At 36.0% G+C, this 23,200-nt stretch overlaps 1 protein-coding gene across 1 annotated transcript in view; it reads right to left on the bottom strand.

Annotated features, from left to right (window-relative positions):
* Positions 1 to 23,200, bottom strand: part of ZNF451 (zinc finger protein 451) — an 89,486-nt gene that overhangs the window by 26,124 nt on the left and 40,162 nt on the right. Inside the window, exons 6-10 of the mRNA XM_027600844.2 lie at positions 18,596 to 18,746; positions 17,208 to 17,334; positions 8,778 to 8,931; positions 8,152 to 8,299; positions 3,701 to 5,310 (exon numbers count right to left, since the gene is read on the bottom strand). Coding sequence (XP_027456645.1) covers positions 3,701 to 5,310; positions 8,152 to 8,299; positions 8,778 to 8,931; positions 17,208 to 17,334; positions 18,596 to 18,746 — 2,190 coding nt within the window. The remainder of the gene's footprint in view (positions 1 to 3,700; positions 5,311 to 8,151; positions 8,300 to 8,777; positions 8,932 to 17,207; positions 17,335 to 18,595; positions 18,747 to 23,200) is intronic.

A 23,200-nucleotide genomic window follows, 5' to 3' on the forward strand; every position in this document is an offset into this window, starting at 1 on the left:
AACTTTCTGCCACCGCTATGCCACTGCTGCTGCTGGAACCGCCATAGCCATGTTGGTTTTGTGGTTTGGAAAAGTATTGACCTCCGCCACCACAGGGGCCAGAGAGTCTGCCTCCAAAATTTCCTTCTTTCATGGGTCCAAAATTTCAAGATTGATTGGTTGTAATTGCCAAAAGCATTATAGCTTCCGCTACCTCCCAAACTGCTCCCATCATTACCAGATCCATTATAGCTAAGGATTTCTGTAAAAGTAATTTGTACAAGGAATTTTTAAAAAAAATAATGTACTGGAGGGACGCCTGGGTGGCTCAGTGGGTTAAGAGTCTGCCTTTGGCTCAGGTCATGATCCTAGAGTCCTGGGATCAAGTCCCTCATTGGGCTCCTTGCTCAGCATGGAGCCTGCTTCTCCCTCTGCCTGCAGCTCCCCCTGCTTGTGCTGCTTGCTCTCTCTCTGACAAATAAATAAATAAAATCTTTAAAAAAAAAAAAATGTACTGGAGGAACTAGAAGACCAAGTTTTGAGGCTAAATAACCAAAATCTTGTACCATCCATCAAAATAAAATTTCAAGGTTATCTGTTAAGAACTTCTCCCACCAGAAGTTTCTTTTCCCAATCTAGACTGATTTATTAGTAACCTATTAGCTATGTTAAAACCCTAGAGAGCAGAAATGAAATAACGTATAACCCTGCTACCTATAAAGTGGTGCATAAGAGGTCCTGGTAGCACACCAGCACCTCCCACCATAAACACATCTTTTCTTGGTTCTCTTAGATTCTTTCCTCTTCCACCATTTTCCAACTCTTGTCCTCCATCCCTCTCATTTCTTTCATACTTTTCTATAATGATAAGCCCTTGAAGTTTCTAGTGGTTAGCAATGTAAACCTTAATATTTTAAACTATTTTTAAAATGACTAGGTTTTACTCTACCTAATAGAGACTCCTTCAAATATACTACTGCCATCCCCTCCCCATTTCCAAGCCATCCATCTTCTTTTATCTTGTCTTAAAATTCTTAGTAATTGTAGGGGTCCCTGGCTAGCTCAGTCAGTGGAGCATGTGACTCGATCGCCAGGCCGTGAGTTTGAGCCCCATGTTGGGTGTAGAAATTACTTAAAAAAATTTTTTTAAATTCTTAGTTAACTGTAGATTTAGCTACTACAATCATCTACCAAACACTGACCAACATAAATTCCCAAAAAGTAATCGGAAAAACAAAAGAAAAGCACAAGAGAACATAAAAACAGTGTGACCACTGCTTTACTGTTTGAAGTAGAGCTGAATCAGTCAGTAGCAGGTCATGTAATCATCTCTTACATAAAACATGCCATGACTAAAAATGATACTGAGATCTACACATGCTATAGAGCAAGGCTGCATAAACTCAATAGTTCACAAAAATAGTTTATCAAAAAATTTTAGAGGCACCTGTGTGGCACAGTTCATTAAACGTCCAACTCTTGGCTTCAGCTCAGGTCATGATCTCAGGGTCATGAGATCAAGCCCTGAGTCAGGCTCTGTGTTCAGTGTGGAGTTTGCTTGAGTTTCTCTTTCTCTCTTTCCCTGTGCCCCTCCTGCTCATGCGTGCACTCTCTCTCTCTAAAATAAATAAATCTTTAAAAAAACATTTTAGCCGAAATTTTCATATATCCTCACTGTCCCCAGTATATATTGTATAATTTACCAAAATCTGATATTTATTTAAAAGAATATACACTTAAAATTATACTTCTAAATGAAATAAAAACATTGTACTCTTCTAGACTTACTTAGTCTTATCACATGGTGCAAGAAGTAAAGTCTAGAGTAATTACAAAGGAATCTATACCTCAGTTTTCTCCCCGGTTTCTTGCTGCCACTTGTAACTCTTTTTTTTTAAACATTTTATTTATTTGAGAGAGAGAGAGAGAGCACAAGCAGGGGGAGTGGCAGGCAGAGGGAAAGGGAGAAGCAGGCTCCTCACTGAGCAGGGAGCCCGATGAGAAGCCTGATCCCAGGGCACTGGGATCATGACCTGAGCCAAAGGCAGACACCCAACCCACTGAGCCACCCAGGAGCCCCTGTAACTTTACTTCTAATTGCCATTTTAACTCTAAGTAATAGTTTTGCTTCCAAAAAAATCATAACAAAAATATACAAATTCTGAAGTGATCTTTAAGACTTCTCCTCATACTTCTAAAATTACGCCAAAATATGAGGATGTGGAGGAAAAGGAACCCTTCCTTATACACTGCTGGTACAGCCACTGTGGAAAACAATATGGAGGTTCCTTGAAAAATTAAAAATAGAATTACCATATAATCCAATAATTCTACTCCTGGGTAGTTACCCAAAGAATATGAAAATACTAATTCAAAAAGATATATGCATCTCTTTGTTAAATGCAGCATTATTTACAATAGTCAAATTATGGACACAACCCAAGTGTCCACTGATAAATGGATAAAGACGACATGGTATGTATGTGCATTTTATATATATATATATAAACAAAATATTACTCAGCCATAAAAAGGAATGAAATCTTGCCATTTGCAACAACATGGATGGATCTAGAGGGTATAATGCCAGAAAGACAAATACCATAGGATTTCACTCATGTGGAATTTAAGAAATAACAGGAAAAAAAGACAAAAAACCAGATTCTTAAATATAGAGAACTGGTGATTACCAGACGGGAGGTGGATGGGGGAATGGATGAAATAGGTGAAGGGCTTAAGAGTACACTTTATCGGGCGCCTGGGTGGCTCAGTTGGTTAAGCGACTGCCTTCGGCTCAGGTCATGATCCTGGAGTCCTGGGATCGAGTCCCACATCAGGCTCCCTGCTCAGCAGGGAGTCTGCTTCTCCCTCTGACCCTCTTCCCTCTCGTGCTATCTCTCATTCTCTCTCAAATAAATAAATAAAATCTTTAAAAAAAAAAGAGTACACTTTATCATAACGAGCACTGACTACTATATAGAATTGGGGAATCACTAATATTGTACACCTGAAACTAATATGTTAACTACACTGGAATAAAAAAAATTTTTTTAATAAAAAAAGAATCAGCCAACAACAACAAAAGAATTAAGTCAAAATAGAAACAAAAATAATTCACTTGATTTATCTTTTTAATGAACCTAAATCTAAATGGTAAGAAGAATCTAAATGTTCAGGATAACTTTCAAATCTGACTTTCAGGAAGACTATCAATTTCCATTATCTCTCAAAATTCCCATGCTTTTTGTAAAAGAGAATGTTATCTTAAACACATTGTTAAAAGCTAATATATACTCGGGGCGCCTGGGTGACTCAGTTGTTAAGCGTCTGCCTTCGGCTCAGGTAATGGTCCCAGGGTCCTCGGATCTAGCCCCGCATCGGGCTCCCTGCTCTGCAGGAAGCCTGCTTCTCCCTCTCCCCGTTTGTGTTCCCTCTCTCGCTGTCTCTCTCTGTCAAATAAATAACAATCTTAAAAAAAAAAAAAAGCTTATACTCTTCATCCCCTTAAGTTTAGAGTAGTTGAATATTTAAATATTAATATTTATTAGTGTTTAGGAATATACATCCCTAAAAAGTGTACACACTAATTAACTGATCATCCTACCATGTTTCTTACTTCAAAACTGAGTCATTATTAGCTTTCACAAAAATGATGTCTACAATACACGTTTCTCTATCAGCGTATGAAATGTGCACAGACATTAGAGTTGAAAAGCCATACCTATATTCTGACAGCTTAGGTCATTCTCAGCTCCTTTCTCTATGTCTGAATTTTTTGGATAGCTTACTGTCTGTTTCAGTTTTTTCTCTGTACGTGAGGCACTAGCAGCAAACTTGTATAGGCTTGTTTTCTCAGATCCAAAATGAGCCACACTGGGTTTCCGTAAAAAGCAATGTTTTCTATGGAAGTGCTGCTGAGCACTCTCAGGATCATGAAATGCTTTAGTGCAGGTGCCACACTTGATCACATACTGTTGCTCCTCTTCCTCCTCACTGTTTTCTTCTCTGTGCACTTGATGGATATGAGTGTTAATGTCAGTTACGCTCTGTGCTGTTGCTGAACACAAGCTGCAGCGAAACCACAGTTTACCTTTATCCAACATGGTGTGGAGACATCTACTATAATCTTCTTTTCTGTTGACTTTACAGATGTAACTCTCACGGCAACCACAGGTTAACAAATTACTAGTCTCTATTACTGGAAAATCATTCTCAGTTTTAATTGAAGTTTCAGTTTTTTCAGGCACAAACACATAATCTATGCTGTGGTGCTCCTTATAATGACTTAAAAATGCTTCTTCCACATTAAAGATAAGATCACAAAGCCCACAGAAGTACTTAACCTTTATTTCATTGTTATGCTCATCTTGGCAATGGCGGTATAGTGTTTCTACCTTGTGAAAAGTCTTTTTGCAATGGGCACAGCTATATCTATGAAACTGGTGACTTGCTAAAGACATGCAATGCTGTTTTACACATTCTTGGGACTCAAACATATCTTCACAAATTCGGCATTGCCATTTACCCCTTGGAGGGCTGTTTGCTGGAGAATGATCAATAATAGTAATAGTTGAAGAAGGATTCTCAGCAGTCACATTACTCACCAGTGTTGTAGAAGATGATGGCAAAGTTTCAGCTTCTACCTCATCTGTCTCATAAAAATATCTGTGCCCATTATGAAATTCAGTCACGTGTGCCATGATAGTCTCTTTTCTCGTTAACTCCTTTTTGCATGTCCGACACCAGAAAAGAAAGTTATTTAAATGTGCTCCTCCATGAATTCGGCTCATATGTAAACGGATGACCCCTGAATCTTCACACACCTTTCCACAGACCACACACTTATAACACATTGTGTTTGCTGAGAAAACATGCTTTTCCACTGCGTCTTCACTTGGGAATCGTTGATGACATTCACAAAACCAAGTTTTTACAACTGACTTTTCTTTCTGAACACAAGCTATACCTTCATGGCTTCTACCTTCTAAATTCATCTTCTTTTTTGGAACAGTGGTGCAATCTTGTGAGCTAGATTCTTGAGCAGACATAGTTCTTTTAAGTGATGAAAATTTTGATTGATCTAGTAATAGATGCAAGTCAGAAGGAGGTTTGTTCCCTTCACTGCTGTGGCAATAAAGTAAGACTGATTCTTCCATTGAGGTAATGACTCGGACTTTGTGCCCTGAATTCTGCTTGTGATTTCGGGTACTGGTTTCATCCATAAAGACTTGCTTGCAATTTGGACAATAACCTCTTAATAGGAATTTTTCTGCAACTTGGGCAATGCTCTTCTCAGCTACAGCTACAGGACCAGCATTTCGACAACGAACTCTAAATTGGATAAAAAAATAAACTCTTTTGTAAGTACTTTCTAAATACAGTAACTCTGCTTTTTCATAGGAATTATAAACAATGTACACATAAAATACTGAAAGATATTTTTCAATAAAAATGCAGATAATAATTTCATCTCAAAATACCTGAGTATTACCTACATTTTGTCTGTTTCTAATCCATATGCAGAACAGTCAAACTAAAATCAAGATTAAAAAAATTCATACAAGTATTTGGAAAATGAATCCCTAACTCTTTAGAAGTTAAACAACAAATTTCTAATAAATCTATGGGTCAAAGAACAAATTAAAAGGGAAAAGGTAAAATATTTTTAAATGAATGAAAATGAAAACAGCTTATCAAAATCTGAAGGTAAAGCAATGCTTAGAGGAAAATTTATAACTTTAAATGTTTATACAGAAAAAGGAGGTCCAAAGGCAATTTAAGCTGCTACCTTAAGCTAGAAAAGGATAAGCAAATTAAACCCAAAGTTTAAAGAGCAGAAATCAACAAAGTAAAAAATGGGCAAACAATAGAGAATCATCAGTAAAGTCAAATTCTGGTTGTTTTTAAAGATCAACAAAAATCTATTTGAGACAGATTGTAGAAATAAATATAAAAGCTAAAAATAAACTTAAAAAAAAAGCTGAATTTCATAAAAAATGAAGTAAACAAAATATATTCCTGAAGGAAGAATAAGCAAAGGATTCTCAGACAGGACAGAGAAAACAATCATAGAAAGAAAACTACTAAATTACACTTAAGGAGATTAAAAGCTTCAGCTTATCAAAAGACATAGTATAAATATATATAGTCTAGACTGGGAGAGAATTATATTCATATTTCTGACAAAATATTTGTATCTAGAATATATCAAGAACCCCAACTCACTATGAAAAAAAGCAAACAATCCAATTTTCAAACTAGGCAAAAGACTTAGATATTTCACAAAGATAAATGAATGGCCCATAAACCCAAGAAAAAGTGCCCAACATCATTGTTCATCAGGAAAATGCAGATTAAAACCATAAAGAGACACTCAAAAGAACAGCTAAAATGAAACAGACTGGTAATACCAAAATTTTGCAATGATGCAAAGTAACTGGAACACTGGGAAAATATTTAGTAGTTTCTTATAAAATTAAATATACACCTACTCTTTGATCCCAGCAATTCCACTCCTAGATATTAGTCCAAGATGAATGAAAACCTATGTCCATAAGAAGACGTGTACAAAATATATACAGCTTTATTCACAATAGCTAAAAACTTTAATCCAAAAGTCCATCAACATGAGAATGAAAAAACAAATTGTGCTGAGTTCATGTAACAGACTACTACTAACCAATAAAAAGGAACAATGTCCTATACAATATAGATGAATCTCACAGATAAAATGAGAAATACAAAAGAGTATATGCTATATGATTCCATCTACATGATGTTCTAAAGGAGATGAAGCCAATGCAAGGCAGAAAAAATACCAGAATAGAGACTGCAGGGGTGAGAGGGTGGGTAATGACTGGGAAGGGACACAATGGAACTTTCCACAGAGAGTAATATATTATGATAAAAGTGTAGGTTAACAGATGTAGCCATCTGTCAAACTCACAAAAGTTAAGGTGTGTACACTGCAATGAATTTAATTTGTATCTCAAAAACAGAACTTTCAAAATAATGAAGGGGAGTAAGGAGCATACAGATGTATACATAAAACAGGAATGACAGTGTTGATTATTATTAAAGCTGGGGTAATGGGTAAATGGAAGTTCATTATACTATTCTGTTGACTTCATTTCTGTTGAAATTTTACATAATAAAAAATTAAGAATAAAAATAAGAGGCAGAACCAGGATTTCAACTCATGAAATATAAGTCAGAACCAGGACTGTTAAACTTGGAAGTTACACTGAGTACATACAGAGTAATTTTATTCTACTGCCTCAAGTTTACTGAGAACATATTTTACTTGAAGGTTTGTGAAAATATTTGTTTTATTTAAACAAATGTTTTATTTAAACTTTAACAATTGTCATTTAGTAGATAGAAACTTTTAAAAATTTTAATGGTGTAAAAGGAAAAACAGACTGAAAGACACAGCACCTAAACAGAAAACACGTACAGACTTTGTTTAGATCATGATTCCAACAAATCAAACGTAAAATAAAAAACTTCGTGAGATAATCAGGGAAATTTGGTTAACTGACTACTTTTTGATGCTATTAAAAAATACCAGTTTTTTAAGGTGTGATAACAGTATTATAGGATTAAAAAAAGAGTCCTTACCATTTATAGTTATATATTGAAGTATTTATAGACAGAATGACATGATTTACTTTGAAATAGTAACTTGCAGGGGGTGACAATATAAATGAAACATGACTGCCATGTGTTGATAATTACTGAAGCTGGGTGAAAGGTACACTGGGGATTGCACATTGATAATTTCCATTGTAAAGCCAATGATTATTTGATAAATTTGGCCTTTCACAGAAATTTAACCTTTCATATGTATATGATACTTTTCATTCTGGCTGACTTAAAGCCAAGGTTCTATTTTAACCTGCTCCTCCCCTATATACATACTACTCACATAACACACAGAGAAAAAATACACATAGAGCTGTTAGTTCATTTTACATTCACAGCAATATCAATATATCTACTTTCACCTTTAACTTCTCTTATTTTGCTAAATTTGATTAATTGCCAGACTAATGTACATTCTCATTTTAAAAGCAGAGAAACATAGAATAGAAAAGCATTTGTTGAATCCTCCCTCTGGTGAAGAGCTACTAGGGCAGGATTCCCTTATAGCCCGACTAAACCTGTACAAACCTGAAATGGGCAGTGAGCTCCATGTGGGAACGTAGTGTCTGGTGGCAGGCCACACACTTAACTTGAAATGGGACATCTTTGCACAGAGAGATCAGAAGTTTCTTTGCAAAAGATGGAAATGATATTGGATGTGCTATCCCCTGGTCATCTGAAAGACAAAATAAACTATAACTTGCAAAGATTTGAGTAGATAGCAACCTAACCTTCCTCCCCTTGCCTTTCTCAACATTGGCTGGCATAAGTAAAAGATTGTTATTTACCTGATAAAAATCTAAGGGAAGTAATTTTCTAGCCTTAAGTGCAAAAGTTGCTGAACTCATGCTCAAAATCTGAGTCTTAAATGCAGAGTAACATCCAACTTCCCTAATATTATGGATATATAAAAACATCATCCTAAATAAATATTTTCTTCCCAAGTTTCTCTTCATTCCTCAAAGTAAGTAAACCTGTTAGGTGCAGATCAATATTTAGAAATCTTTTTGAAAAATAAAAATGAGGACCATCTTTCACTTTTATGTTTTCAATCTAATGTGAGGATAAGTTTTCTCAAGAATTATCTGAGAAGTATGGTAAATCAGCAAAGATTAAAGTAGTTCAATAATTTTCAGAAGAGAGTATTAACATACCACCCAGTTTAAAACTCTGACGGAAATGATTCTTTCCAGACATATGCTTCAAACACTCATCCTTGCTGCTAAAAAGCAGGAAGCAATTTGGACACGCAAAACACTGAATAATCTGAGGAAGAAGGTTGTTTTTATGTTCATCATCTGCAGCTTCCTAAAATACAAGGCAAAGCTGTATTACAGACAACTAAAATCAATATTCAGTCTTTTAAAATCAATTTTCAAAATTTCTTAATTATTTGGAGTATTCTGTATCAGGTTTTAACATGAAAACTTTTCTTCCCTGAGTGTGAACTATGGAATTTTTATCATAAATGAGGTTCCATATGTGAATTAAAAATTTTTTTCTTAAAAACAAAACTTGACCATCTTTCTGTGACAATAAATATACATTTACTTTTATGTTTTTCCTTTTTTTATATACATCTATATTATGTTAATGGATAAATGTTTTCATATCACATATACTTTTTCTTTCATTTTCCTTCTTCACTCTACTCTGCAATATAATCTACGTTTATGTGTTCTTCCATAAATGTCTCCATGCTTAATAATTTGCAAAAATATATAGAAATAAACATACAGGGGACTGCCAGTGTTTTACCAAATAATGTCATCTTACCGACTCTTCTGCCACTTAGTTTCTCTTATTCCACAATACCTAACGGAAATCCCGAAAAATCAACTGGCTTGTCTCTAATTCATTCTTCTCAATGGTGCCAAACTACTCCAGTTACTAAGACTTAGTCAACTATTCATTTCCATGCTTTTCTTCCCTTGCTACTATAAACAATGGTACTGTAACCAACCTTAAACACATATCCTTATTTATAGGTGCGTTTTTCTCATTATTCCGAGTGGCACTATTGGGTTAAAAGGTTTAGTACTTGAATATTAAAGGATACCATACGATAGTTTTTCAAAAAGGCTCTATCACTTTACATATTCCCTAGGAGTGACTGAACCTGGCACAACAGCTCCTATAGATCATTTTTTCATTTTTGCAGTCTGAGAGATATTGTGATACTCACTGTTACTTTAATTAGTTATTTCCTACTAGTGAGTTTGAGCACTTAATTCATACAATTCTATAGATATTCCATAGTCTGTGGATTGTTTATTCATATTGTTTGTTTCAATTGTTTTTGTTTTCTCCTCTCCTGGTCAACTGGGATCTTTTCTTCATTATCAAAACTAACTGTGCCATGCTCCATTTTGCAAATATTTTTCAAACATCTATTAATTTTGTATGTGGTCATTTAAAAATTTTGACGTAGTGAAACAGGTATGTCTTTTCTAGTGTCCAGAAAACTTGGATAAGGGGCTCCTCTATCTCAAAACTAAAAATAATAAAAAAAATTTTTTTAAGTAAATTCTGTCCCGAATGTGGGGCTCGAATTCATGACCCCAAGATCAAGAGTCATGTTTTCTACAGACTGAGCCAACCAGGTGCCCCAAAACTGGAAATACTTTAAAGTGTATATTTATATGTATGTGTGTAATGGTCTTTAGAATAATAGCCTTAAAAGTTGTATTGTGTCTTCTTAAATTTACTATCATTAACATTAGGGATATAGAAATAGTATATGTGGGATGCCTGGGTGGCTCGGCTGGTTAAGCGTCTGCCTTCAGCTCAGGATATGATTCCAGGGTCCTGGGATGGAGTCCCACACTGGGCTCCTTGCTCAGCAGGGAGCCTGCTTCTCCCTCTGCCTGCCGCTCCCCCTGCTTGTGCTCTCTCTCTCTGACAAATAAATAAATCTTAAAAAAAAAAAAAAAAAGAAATACTATATGTAGTGTTTATGAGATGCAATAGAAGGAATAAGAAATTTACATTTGTATTGAGCACATGTAAAGCATCACATTAGGGGGGTCAAAATCTAATAATCCCATGAAGTACTATTTTCATTATTTACAAATGAGAAAACTAAAATGTAGTTTCCCTCCAATCAAATAGTACCCTGGGAAGAGATAAAACTACCATTCAAACATAGCCTTATATGTTGGTTATAAATTCCATGCTCTTTTCACTACTCCCCATCTCATTTTAATGTTGTGAGTGCCACACAGAAGGTAACATCCAAGAAGATACTTTGCATTCCAATGAGAAGGTTCTAAATAAGTGCAATAAAGGCATTTCCTAAACACAAATTTATAGAAATGTCCCTTACTTGAAGAATGCTAATAAAATAATTTTTAGATCAACTGTGAGTCATAAATGGATTCAATATAAAGCTTGTTTAAAGTGTTTGCTCAGTAGAACAAGAATGTGATTCTACATAAAATTTTATTGAAATATACCTACTGCAAAAGTACAGCATATTTCCTTGTACAAAGTAGGGGAAGGAGTGGGAAAAAGGATGTCTCATAAGTTAAAGTACTCAATTCCTTTGTACTATTATATTTCTGATTACATTAAAATAAAATACATCATACACATTTGTATACATAAAAAAAGTTAAACCACAATAAGATATTATTTCATACCCACTAGGATGGCTGTTTTAAAAGGCACACAGTAAGTGTTGTTAATAATGTGGAGAAATTGGAACCTTCATATATTGCTGTTAAGAAAATAAAAATGGTAGTGTGTTGGATAACAATTTGGCAGTTCTTCAAACAATTAAACATAATTATCATATGACCCCAAAATTTAACTTAAGAAGAGAAGACATATGTCCACATGAGGGCTTGTACATTTACATTATTCACAATAGCCCAAAAGTAGAAATAACCCAAGTATCCACCAACTGATGAGTTGATAAACAAAAAGTGGCATATTTCCAAACAATGGAACATTACTTGGCAATAAAAAGGAATGAAGTACGGATATATGCTAACAGCATGGAGGAACCTTGGGATGCCTGGGTGGGTCAGTTGGTTAAGCGTCGGCCTTTGGCTCAGGTCATGACCCCAGACAGGGTCCTGGGATCGAGCCCTGCATTGGGCTGCCTGCTCTGTGGGGAGTCAGCTTCTCCCTCTGCCCTCACCCTGCTCGTGCTCTTTCTCCAATAAATAAATAAAATATCAAAAAAAAAAAAACCCATGGATGAACCTTGACAAAATTATGGTAAATGAAAGAATCCTGTCACAAAAGGCCACATATTATAGGATTCCATTTATACGAAATGCCCAGAAAAGGCAAAACCATAGAGACAGAAAGTGGTTTACAGATTGCCTAGGGTAGGGAGGATGGGCTAACAAGAGGGAGAAATCACTTTCAATGATAGAATGGCCCTACTGACCCACAAATGACACTGAGGCACACTGGAGCTTACAATATGTTCTCCACCACCTCCACACCTCCACCACCACCAAAAAGGAAGAAAAGCAGGAAGCTATCTAGTGGTATACCCAATGAATGTCTTTAATGTCAAAACCAACTAGACACTTGTTACTCAAAGTGTGACCTAAGGACCAGCAGCATTGCCATCAACTACGAGCTTGTTAGGAATCTTGAATCTAAGGCCCCACCTCAGATCTAGTGTAAGAACTTACATTTTAACAAGATACCCAAGTGATTAGTGTGTAAAGTTTAAGAAGCACTGGCTCAGACAGAAGAAACTGGAGATGAAAGGGAAAGAGGAAGGAAGCAAGGCAAAAATGCAAATTGTGATCATTTCATACTCTTTCACTGAAGAATGCCAGCCTTACAAAATAGAATTCATAGGCATACAATCTTCTAGTGACCTCTTCTGGCTGATTTAAGATAGGCAATTATAATCTAATGCATACCAGTTTCCTTTAGAGTTCTTGTGATGGACTCTCCAAAGAATAATAAGAATTGGGGTGCCTGGGTGGCTCAGTCCATTGAGCGCTGCCTTCGGCTCAGGTCATGATCCCAGAGTCCTGGGATCGAGCCCCACATCGGGCTCCCTGCTCAGTGGATAGCCTGCTTCTCCCTCTCCCTCTGCCTGCCTCTCTGCCTACTTGTGCTCTCTCTCTCTCTCTGTGTCAAATAAATAAATAAAATCTTTAAAAAAAAAAAGAATAATAAGAATTATTTTTTTAGAAGATTTTATTTATTTGACAGAGAGAGGGACAGCGAGAGAGGGTACACAAGCAGGGGGAGTGGGAGAGGGAGAAGCAGGCTCCCCACTGGGCAGGGAGCCAGAAGTAGGGCCCAATCCCAGGACACTGGGATCACGATCTAAGCCAAAGGCAGATACTCAACAACTGAGCCACCGAAGCACCCTTAATAAGGAGGATTTAATGAGAGCTATGTTAGGTCCTCAGTGCTTTATATAGTATTATACTTTCTCTCATCAATCTTGCATGTAAGTATAACAATTCCATTTTAGAGACGAAGAATAAAGCTCACAGATGTTCAGTAACTTCTGAGTACATAACAGCTAATAAAAGTGACAGAAGAATCCAGGTCTGTGTGACACGAAAGCCTTTGTTCTATTTTACCTGAATCCTTCCCAGAAGGCTAAACATAAATTTACTTCCGGGAGACAAGGTAAAACAACATGAAATGAGTGATTCCCAGAAAAAAAAGAAACAAATTAATGAAATTTGGGAAAACACAAATGAGAATTAATTTTAAGGTTAAAATACCTATTCAGATTTACTAAAGAAAAAAAGATAAATATGCTCATTAAAATAAACAAAACACTAATGGCCTGGAATAGGAAAACATGCCCTGAAAGACTCTAGTTTTGAAAAAGGTAGCATATTAGTGACCACCTGAAAACCCCCCCAAAAATTACATAATACAGTCCAAGCGTATCCTTTTTCTTTTCTCTCCTCAAACCTTTGTCACAACAATAGAAAGCCCCTATCATTTCTTTTAGCTTAACTTTAAGGTCTTTATTCTAAATACCATTACCTAAGCAAAGTCTTTTTTCATCTCAAATTACTATAAAAGTCACCTAAACTGGTCACCTTTCTGCACCTATGAATCCACCCTGAACACTGCTACCATTCTAAATCACTCCGTCTCTTTGGTGTCCCTAAAAAGGAAGTAATAGGGTTCTAGAATTAAGAGTCCTTCTAGCTCTAAAAATATAAAGCATTATTTTCTTATCACTGTCCTACAACAGTAACCTCTTAGCAATATCAAGGTTACCACATGTGTTGGGAGTCCCCAAGACCATCCCCAGGTTTGATGGCTTGCAAGGATTCAGAGCACTCAGCATATAGTTGTACTCATAGCTGTGATTATAGGTTTTTAGCTACCAAGATATTTAAAGTGGTATTGTTTTTAATAATAGAAAAATTGAAACAATACATATAATAGAAAATTAAATGAACTCTAATATATTCATACAGTAGAATGTTATTCACTGATTTAAAATTTATGCATTTATTCAACAAATATTTAAGAATTCATGTTTACAACACACTGCTTTTCTTATATAACAATTCAGACACTTATATAAAAATATTTATAAATGTTTTTGGTACAGTTGTAAATCAGACTGTTTTAATTTTACTTTCTGCTGCTTCATTATTAGTGTATAGAAATGCAACAGACTTCTGTACATTGATTTTGTATCTTGCTACTTTACTGAATTCATTTTTCAGTTCTAGCAGTTTTTGGTAGTCTTTAGGGTTTTCTATATTAAAGTATCATGTGATCTGCAAATAGTGAAAGTTTTATTTCTTCCTTACCAATTTGGATCCTTCTTATTTATTTTTGTTGTTGTTACCTAATTGCTGTGGCTAGGACTTCCAGTACCATGCTGAATAAAAGTGGTTAGAGTGGACATTCTTGTCTTGTTCCTGACCTTAGCGGAAAAGCTCTGTTTTTCACCACTGAATATGATGTTAGCTATGGGTTTCTCACATATGGCCTTTATTATGTTGAGGTTATGCTCCCTCTAGACCCACATTGTTGAGGGTTTTTATCATGAATGGATGTTATACCGTCAAATGCTTTTTCTGCACCTACTGAAATGATGATGTTTTTTATACTTTCTCTTATTGCGAATATTGAACCAACTGCAGCAAAAACAATATAATATCTAGGGCACCTGGGTGGCTCAGTCATTAAGCATCTGCCTTCAGCTCAGGTCATGATCCTGGAGTCCCAGGATCGACTCGTGCATCGGGCTCCCTGCTCAGCGGGAAGCCTGCTTCTCCCTCCCCCACACCCCCTACTTGTGTTCCCTTTCTCACTGTCTCTCTCTCATAAATAAATGAAATCTAAAAAAAATAAAAATAAAAATAAAATAAAATATCTAGGAATAAACTTAACCGAGGAGTTGAAAGACCTGTACTCTGAGAACTATAAAACACCGATGAAAGAAATTCAAGATGATATAAAGAAATGAAAAGACATTACATGCTTATGGACTGGAAGAACAAAAATTATTAAAATGTCGCTAACTATCCAAAGCAATTGACAAATTTTATGCAATTCCTATCAAAGTAACAATAGCATTTTTTGCAGAACTCGAAAAAAACAATCCTAAAATTTGTATGGAATCACAAATGACTCTGAATAGTCAAAGCAATCTTGAAAAAGAAAAGCTAAACTGGAGTTATCACAATTCCAGACTTGAAGTTATATTACAAAGGTAGAGTAATCAAAACTGTGGTACCGGCATAAAACCAGACACATCGATCAATGGAACAGAACAAAAAACTCAGAAATAAACCCACAATTATATGGTCTTCAACAAAGGAGAAATTAATATCCAGTGGGAAAAAGACAGTTTCTTCAACAAATGGTGTTGGGAAAACTGGACAGCTACATGCAAAAAAATGAAACTGGACCATACACACAAATAAATTCAAAATGGATTGAAGACCTAACTGTGAGACCTGAAACCATAAAAATCCTTGAAGAGAGCACAGGCAGTCTCTCTGACATTGGCCATTGCAACATTTTTCTAGATGTGTCTCCTGAGGCAATGGAAAGGAAAGCAGAAATAAACTAATGCGACTTCATCAAAATAAAAATTTTCTGCACAGTGAAGGAAACAATCAACAAAACTAAAAGGCAACCTACTAAATGGGAGAAGACATTTGCAAAGGACATATCTGATAAGGGTTAGTATCCAAAATATATAAAGAATTTATACAACTCTATGGCCAAAAAAGAAATAATCCAATTAAAAAATGGGCAGAAAACATTAACGGACATTTCTCCAAAGAAGACATCCAGACACATGAAAAGATGCTCAACATCACTCATCATCAGGGAAATACAAATCAAAACTACAATGAGATATCACCTTACAACTGTCAGAATGGCTAAAATCAAAAACAAAAGAAACAACAGGTATTGGAGAGGATGTGGAAAAAAAGGAACCCTGGTGCACCGCTGGTAGAAATGCAAACTGGTGCAGCCACTGTGGAAAACAGCATGGAGGTTCCTCAAAAAGTTAAAAATGGAACTACCCTAAGACCTAGTAACTGCACCACCGGGTATTTACCCAAAGAATACGAAAACACTAATTTAAAGGGATACTGCACCCCTATATTTACAGCAGCATTATTGTAAGAGCCCAAGTATCCACTGACTGATGAATAAAGAATTGGTATATATATACAACAGAATATTACTTAGCCATCAGAAAGGATGAAATCTTGTCATTTGCAACAACATCGATGGAGCTAGAGAGTATATGATAAGTGAAAAGAGTCAGTAAGAGAAAGACAAATACCAAATGATTTCACTCATATGTGGAACTTAAGAAACAAAACAAAAGAGCAAAGGAAAAAAGAGAGTGAGAGAGCACGAAACCAATAGAGAAAAAAACTGATGAATACCAGAGGGGAGGTGGGTATGGAGATGGGTGAAACAGGTGATGAGGATTAAAGAGTGGACTTGTCATGATGAGCACTGAGTGTTTAAAATAAAAACTTAAAAAAATTTTTTTCCACAGTGAACATATTGCACAATTAACATTCTGTAATGTTAATAAGTCCTTAAAGATATGTAATTTCAAATATGAAAAAGTTATTACAGAACTGTATATTATACAGATTTAAATATGCCATGAATCAACTTGTATCCCTTGAGATTTAATGCTTAATGAGAGTTACATAACACAGCTTTTTAAATACTAGATTTCTTAATACTACCATTAATAAAAGAATCATTATTTCCTACATGGCTCCAACATTTCAACAGGCAGTGAAAGGCAGTGGACTTAAGGTCAAGGTTCTAGTTCTCATTATGAGCATCTTGAACAAGGCTAATTCCACAGAGCAACTCCATCAAGGGAAGGGTTTCTATGATAATCTTTAGGACTGCTGGCTTTCAGTAATCAAGTTTACCTGTCCACAAAAATTTAATGTTCCAAATCATTTTATTCTCCATAAACAGTCACAATTTTGATCCTTATGTATATCATTGGTGTTCGGTGATTGCAGGTGACTGCAGGTGATTAAAAGCAGCAAGAAAACACCTATATTGAATTCCATGGTTCTCTAGAAAAAAATACCTACTCTTAACTTAGGACATGCTCTTCTTACCTTAGCAAAAAGGTGATCCCTATATTGCTGCTGAGTAACAAAATTTTTGTAACATACTACACAAGCAAAGGAATTGATGAATGGTCCATGTAGTGTAATTGTTGGATCACATGGAGAGTGATCAAACCTACTCAGCAAAAGAGAGGTAACATTAGAAAAGTCCACATTTTAGGAGTCACACTATGTTGCTTCATTTGTTAAGCATTTGTTCATTTGTTCACACACACACATACACACACACACTCAGAAATTTATACTTTTCTATTGAAATATCAAAGAATGTTCTTCATCTTCAAGAAATTATCAAATGGCTCCTTGATGCCACGTAATCCCTTCAAACAGTGATCAATAGTTAGCTCAAGATTTCATAAAAGTACAAGATCCAATAAAATGGATGCAATAAATAAAATGTACCCAAGATCCAAAAAAATGGTGAAATTCCAATTTGAAAATTATAGAGCCATCCTCTTTTCCTTTTTGCCTTATTTACCACAAAATTCACAAATAGTTGTGAATGAACCAATGGAATAATAATCTCATGTCAAGATTCTGGCACACATCTGTTTCTTAAAAATGGCTTTTAATCCCTTTAATGTTCATTTTCATCATTTAGTAAGTATGTGCCATTTTACAATTGAAGACTTTTAATAAAAATACTTTAGATACAGTATGCTACCCAATTATTTGTAGAATGCTGAAGCTCCCTCTAGGAGCCTTTATAGATAGGTTAATGCATAAGTAGGGTGAGATGTCTGGAAATGATAATGGCTAAGAGCCCCCAAACTCTCAACTCCCATCTTTAAACTATTAGAAGGAGAAACTATGAAGGTAAGAATGCTTAATGCCTTTAATATTGCCTTCCCTTGATATTTACTTTCTCAAGCTCTACTATTCAAAAATTCAGTAAATTAATAAGGCGGGTTTCATAAATAGAATATTTATTATGAATTTTGCTACATTTGGCTTGCCTTTAACATTTGTTTTGTAATACCGTATTAGCTTTCTTTAGGCTAGACAAAATATCTTTAAGTGCTTTGTGTCTCTTGAAATTCGTATTTATGGGCTGGCTTTCTCTAAAACTGATTCAACTGCGTATCAGTGTAAAAAATCTGTTCAGAATTTTATGAGACATATATTAAAAATAAATACATACTTAAAGGCTATATGCCTTGAAAGACAAAATATCACTAGAAAAAAATCTGACTTTAAGCCTTGTAGGAAACCTAAGAAATGTAAATTTAAAATAACTGTATCATAAGAGCACAAAACGATTTGAGTTTGGAATATCAAGTTATGATTACAATGGCACAGGTGTATCATGCTTTCATTTTATGCAATCACATTGTAACTCATTTCCTCTTCAGCATCCACTATTCTATCATACTCACCTTTTTAAATGTCCTAAGAGAAGGTGCCCATTATCAAATTCCTTGTTACAGTGCATTATGGGACATAAAATTGGTTTTCCAGACACCCGCATTTGGCCTCCTCTTCGGAATGAACTTTTTGTTCCAGAATTAATTGTTCCTGTTTTGAGTCCTGTATCATTGGAATACAAATTCTTATGTTCCTATTTCAGATATTTGTCCTTGGACTGGTAATCAAAATTATGACAAAATGATAAAAATTGTGATACAGCATCAACTGGGTGATCCTAATTGTAATGAAATGTTTACTGTCTTTCTTATAAAAGATATGATCACCTAAAGATAAACAGGTGTTTGGGACAAGTAAAGCTGTTAACACTTTTCAAGACTTTTTTTTTTTGAGAGGGGGACAGAGAGAGAGGAGAGCGCTCCAGTGAGCTGGGAGGGGGAGGAGGAGACTGGCTGGAGAGGGAGAGAGAGAACCAAGCAGGCTCCATGCCCAGCGTGGAGCCCAATGCGGGCTTGTTCTCGCAACCCTGAGGTCATGACCTGAGCTGAAATCAAGAGTCAGACACTCAACTGACTGAGCCACCCAGGTGCCCCTAAAAGATTTTATTTTTAAAGTAATCTCTACATTCAATATGGGGCTCGAACTCACAACCCCAAGATCAAGAGTTGCATGCTCTACCTACTGAGCCAGCCAGGAGCCCCTTTCTTTCTTTCTTTCTTTCTTTTTTTTTAAATAGGTGATGAGATAGGACGCCTGGGTGGCTCAGTTGGTTAAGCGTCTGCCTTCGGCTCAGGTTATGGTCCCAGGGTCCTGGGATCAAGTCCCGCATCTTGCTCCTTATTCAGTGGGGAGCCTGCTTCTCCCTCTGCCTGCTGCTCCCCCTGCTTGTGCTCGCTCTCTCTCTGAGGAATAAAATCTTTAAAAAAAAATAGGTGATGTGGATTAAGTTTATTTAATTTTTTTCTTAAGTAACCTCTACACCCAATGTGGGGCTTGAACTCATAGCCCTGAGATCAAGAGTCACACACTCTACCTACAGAGCCAGCCAGGTGCCCTGAAAGCTGTTAACATCTTTAAGTAACATTCTCTTGAGAAAAAAAAAAATGTGTTTAAGTTCAATAGCCAACAAATGTCAAAGATCAAATACTGATTAGAAAATCAGTTGCTCTACAGAACCACTACCTCCCTTTTCATTTATATAAACTGGCAAAGATCTTCTCATTCTTTTTTCTCTTTTAACTATCTTAAACATACTAGAAAGTTTACCTATATCATAAAAGACCTGAGTTCTCTGAAAACTACGTTAAAGAATGCAACCGGGAGAGTGGGGAAGAGTGGAGAGTTCAGGGAGGCAAGGGGAATAAGAGTGGTACTTTCTGGGGAAGCCAGGCGTTGATCAATTAGTTCCAACCTGGATATCAAGTAATGCAGGTCTCAGTAATAAATTCACAGAAGACAAACCAGAGATTTACTTATTGTTATTATCTTTCTCTTTTCTATTTATTCTATTTTATCTCTTTTCTTTTCTAAGGTTTATTTATTTGTCAGAGAGAGAGAGAGAGAGACAGACAGACAGACAGAACACAAGCAGGGGGAGAGGGAGAGGGAGAAGCAGGTCTCCCGCGGAGCAGGGAGCCCGATATGGGTCTCAATCCCAGGATCCTGGGATCATGACCTGAGCCGAAGGCAGACGCTTAACGACTGAGCCACCCAGGCGTCCTTTTCTTTTCCTCCTTTCAAAGTTTGTTCATCATTACTTTCTCTTTTTTTTTTCCTTTCTCTTCGTTAAAAAAGTAAACTCTGCACCTACCATAGGGCTGTTCAACCCTAAGATCAAGAGTCACATGCTCTATGGAATGAGCCAGCCAGGCACCCCTTTCACTAGTTTTTCTTAATCTCCCTTTATCCTGTCCATTCTTCATTCCCTTTCTTTCTTTATAGTTTTCATCTTACAGACACACACTCTTACAGACTAATACCCCCGGCCAATTTTGTTCCAGGGAAATTCCCAATGTATGATATATGATGGAAAATTTAGAGTTACATTATATAAACCATGAAATGTAAAACTGCTAGGATTCTGACTGTATATCAGGCAGTTATATACAGATGATTTGATTATGGACTCCCTTGTATTATTATTTCTTGTGGATTGTTTCAATGCCTTGAATATTTCATACAACAAAAAACTGGGTATTTATCTTTATGGCAGTTTCTACAAAGCCCCTAAGGATTTAAATAGAATGGATCACTATTCTTTTATCATCATCTAATTTTAAGATCTTCAAATGGTTATTATATAAATTTAAGGTTTCAATTGTTTTCCTGCCGTTTGAGTCCTTATGGGGGGGAGGGGGAAGGCCTCCATTAAAAGCTGCTAAAATGCTTATAAATGTGTTCTGCCAACAAACAATGAACAGTATAGCATCAATATTTTAATCTTAAAGAGGCATTAAATGACAATATACCTTTTTATCCTTAATTTGTTTATGTAGTCAGAATTATGACAATTTTTACTTATTGTCCATACACATTCTAGATATTGCCAATTAAGACCTTTATTTAGGGGCGCCTGGGTGGCTTAGTCATTAAGTGTCTGCCTCCGGCTAGGGTCATGGTTCCAGGTCCTGGGATCGAGCCCCACATCAGGCTCCCTGCTCGGCGGGAAGCCTGCTTCTCCCTCTCCCACTCTCCCTGCTTGTATTCCCTCTCGCTGTGTCTCTCTCTGTCAAATAAATAAATAAAATCTTTAAAAAAAAAAATGACCTTTATTTAGCCAAATAGAGACTCTGGATTAAAATAAAATTGGAGAAAACAATCAATTGAAAGAAAATAAGCTTTGCTGATGGAAAGGCAAAATACAGAAATTTAAATAGCTTTTTTCTTTAAATAGAATAGAGAGTACTGTTTTTAAGTTACTAAGTATTCAAATGTATGCAAACTGGCCTAATTATAAAGGTCTATAAAAGATGAATTTCAGTAGAGTAATTATAAATAAAGTGCTTCTAATCAAAGAGCTGAATTACAATAGCTGGATACTTTGGAATAGATTAAACAAGTCCCTTAATGCTACTTAGAAGTAGAACCTCACTTTTTATAATTAAAGAGAACAATGACTCATTTCTGTTTCCCCAGCTATACCCTATTCAAACATCTCAGCACTCTCCAAAGCTAATTTATGGAATAGCACCATATCAAATAATAGTCCAATGCTAAAGCAGCTGTTCTAGCAATAGATCCTAAACTTCAGTGTTACAGTGTTGTTGCAGGGAGCAAGCAAAAAAATAAAACCACCACATAAAAGGAGCATAACTAAAGCATAAACCTTAACTCCAGGCTCAAGCTTATCAGCCACCAATGAATCAGGTGTGTCCTGAAGACACAGAAAATACCAAGTTCTGTCAAGAATTATAAAGACAGGGGTGCCTGGGTGGCTCAGTTGGTTGAGCATCTGCCTTCAACTCAGGTCATGATATCAGAGTCCTGGGATTGAGCCCTGCATGGCGCTGCCTGCTCAGCAGGGAGTCTGCTTCTCCCTCTCCCTCTGTGCTCTTGCCCTCTCTCTCAAATAAATAAAATCTTTAAAAAAAAAAGTATCATAAAGACACAGCTAAATGAGTCATTTTGTTCTGACTTGACCAGACAAATCATATGAATGTTCATGAATTCATCTTACAGTGAATTAAAATATTCTGCCAATGTGGAGGCCAGGGATCAGACCTAAAGGGTCTAGACAGGACACTTCAAGGTGTTATGAGATAAACTATTTTTAGAAGAGATCTTAGAGATCATAAAGCCTTATAGTTCTACTCCATTTTCCTATCAAAATTACCTAGGAATCCTCCCAAAACTACAGATACCCTAGCATTATCTCTGGAGATGAGCCCCAAGTATGTATTTAAAAGCTCCCAGGTGATTCTGATATAGCTGAATTAAGTCATTAACTTCTACTGAGAACAGAAGCCATCTCAAGAGGGATTTTTTTTTTTTTAAATATGAGCCTTAATAAGACCACCCGAAGAGGCAAAACCATTTACCATAATTTCCAAGTATCTTTTCTAAAGTAGGTCTCGAATGCCGAACAACTCTTTTGTTTAGTTGAATGACAGTCACATTTGGAACCCAAGTTCTACTAGACTTCTTTTCTGTGTTCATATGCAAATGTTTATAGCCTACCTTGGGTAATATTCAAACAATATTTATTGAGTATCTCTAAGCTGAGCACTCTTCTTAGGTACGCACACAAAAAAGGATTAATAAACCTTGGTCTCTGTCCCCACAGAGGATGTAGTCTGATAGAAGAGACATACATACAAACCTCTTAATCCAACATAACAAGGGAAAAACTGTGTCAGAGAACTTTGGAATTATCAGTGGTAATTTGATTCGAAGAAAAGCCCTCTGAAAACTTTATATTTAAAGATTTAAATCTTTATATTTAAAATTTATATTTAAAGATTAATCATTTGAGAGAGAGAATGCGAGTGGGGGGAGGGGCAGAGGGAGAGAGAATCCTCAAGTAGACTTCCCATTGAGTAGGAAGCCTGATGCGGAGCTCGATCCCAGAACTCCAAGACCATGACCTGAACCAAAATCAAGAGTCAGATGCTTTAACC

Source organism: Zalophus californianus, chromosome 7 (genome assembly GCF_009762305.2).
Source record: "Zalophus californianus isolate mZalCal1 chromosome 7, mZalCal1.pri.v2, whole genome shotgun sequence".
Taxonomy (NCBI): Eukaryota; Metazoa; Chordata; class Mammalia; order Carnivora; family Otariidae; genus Zalophus; species Zalophus californianus.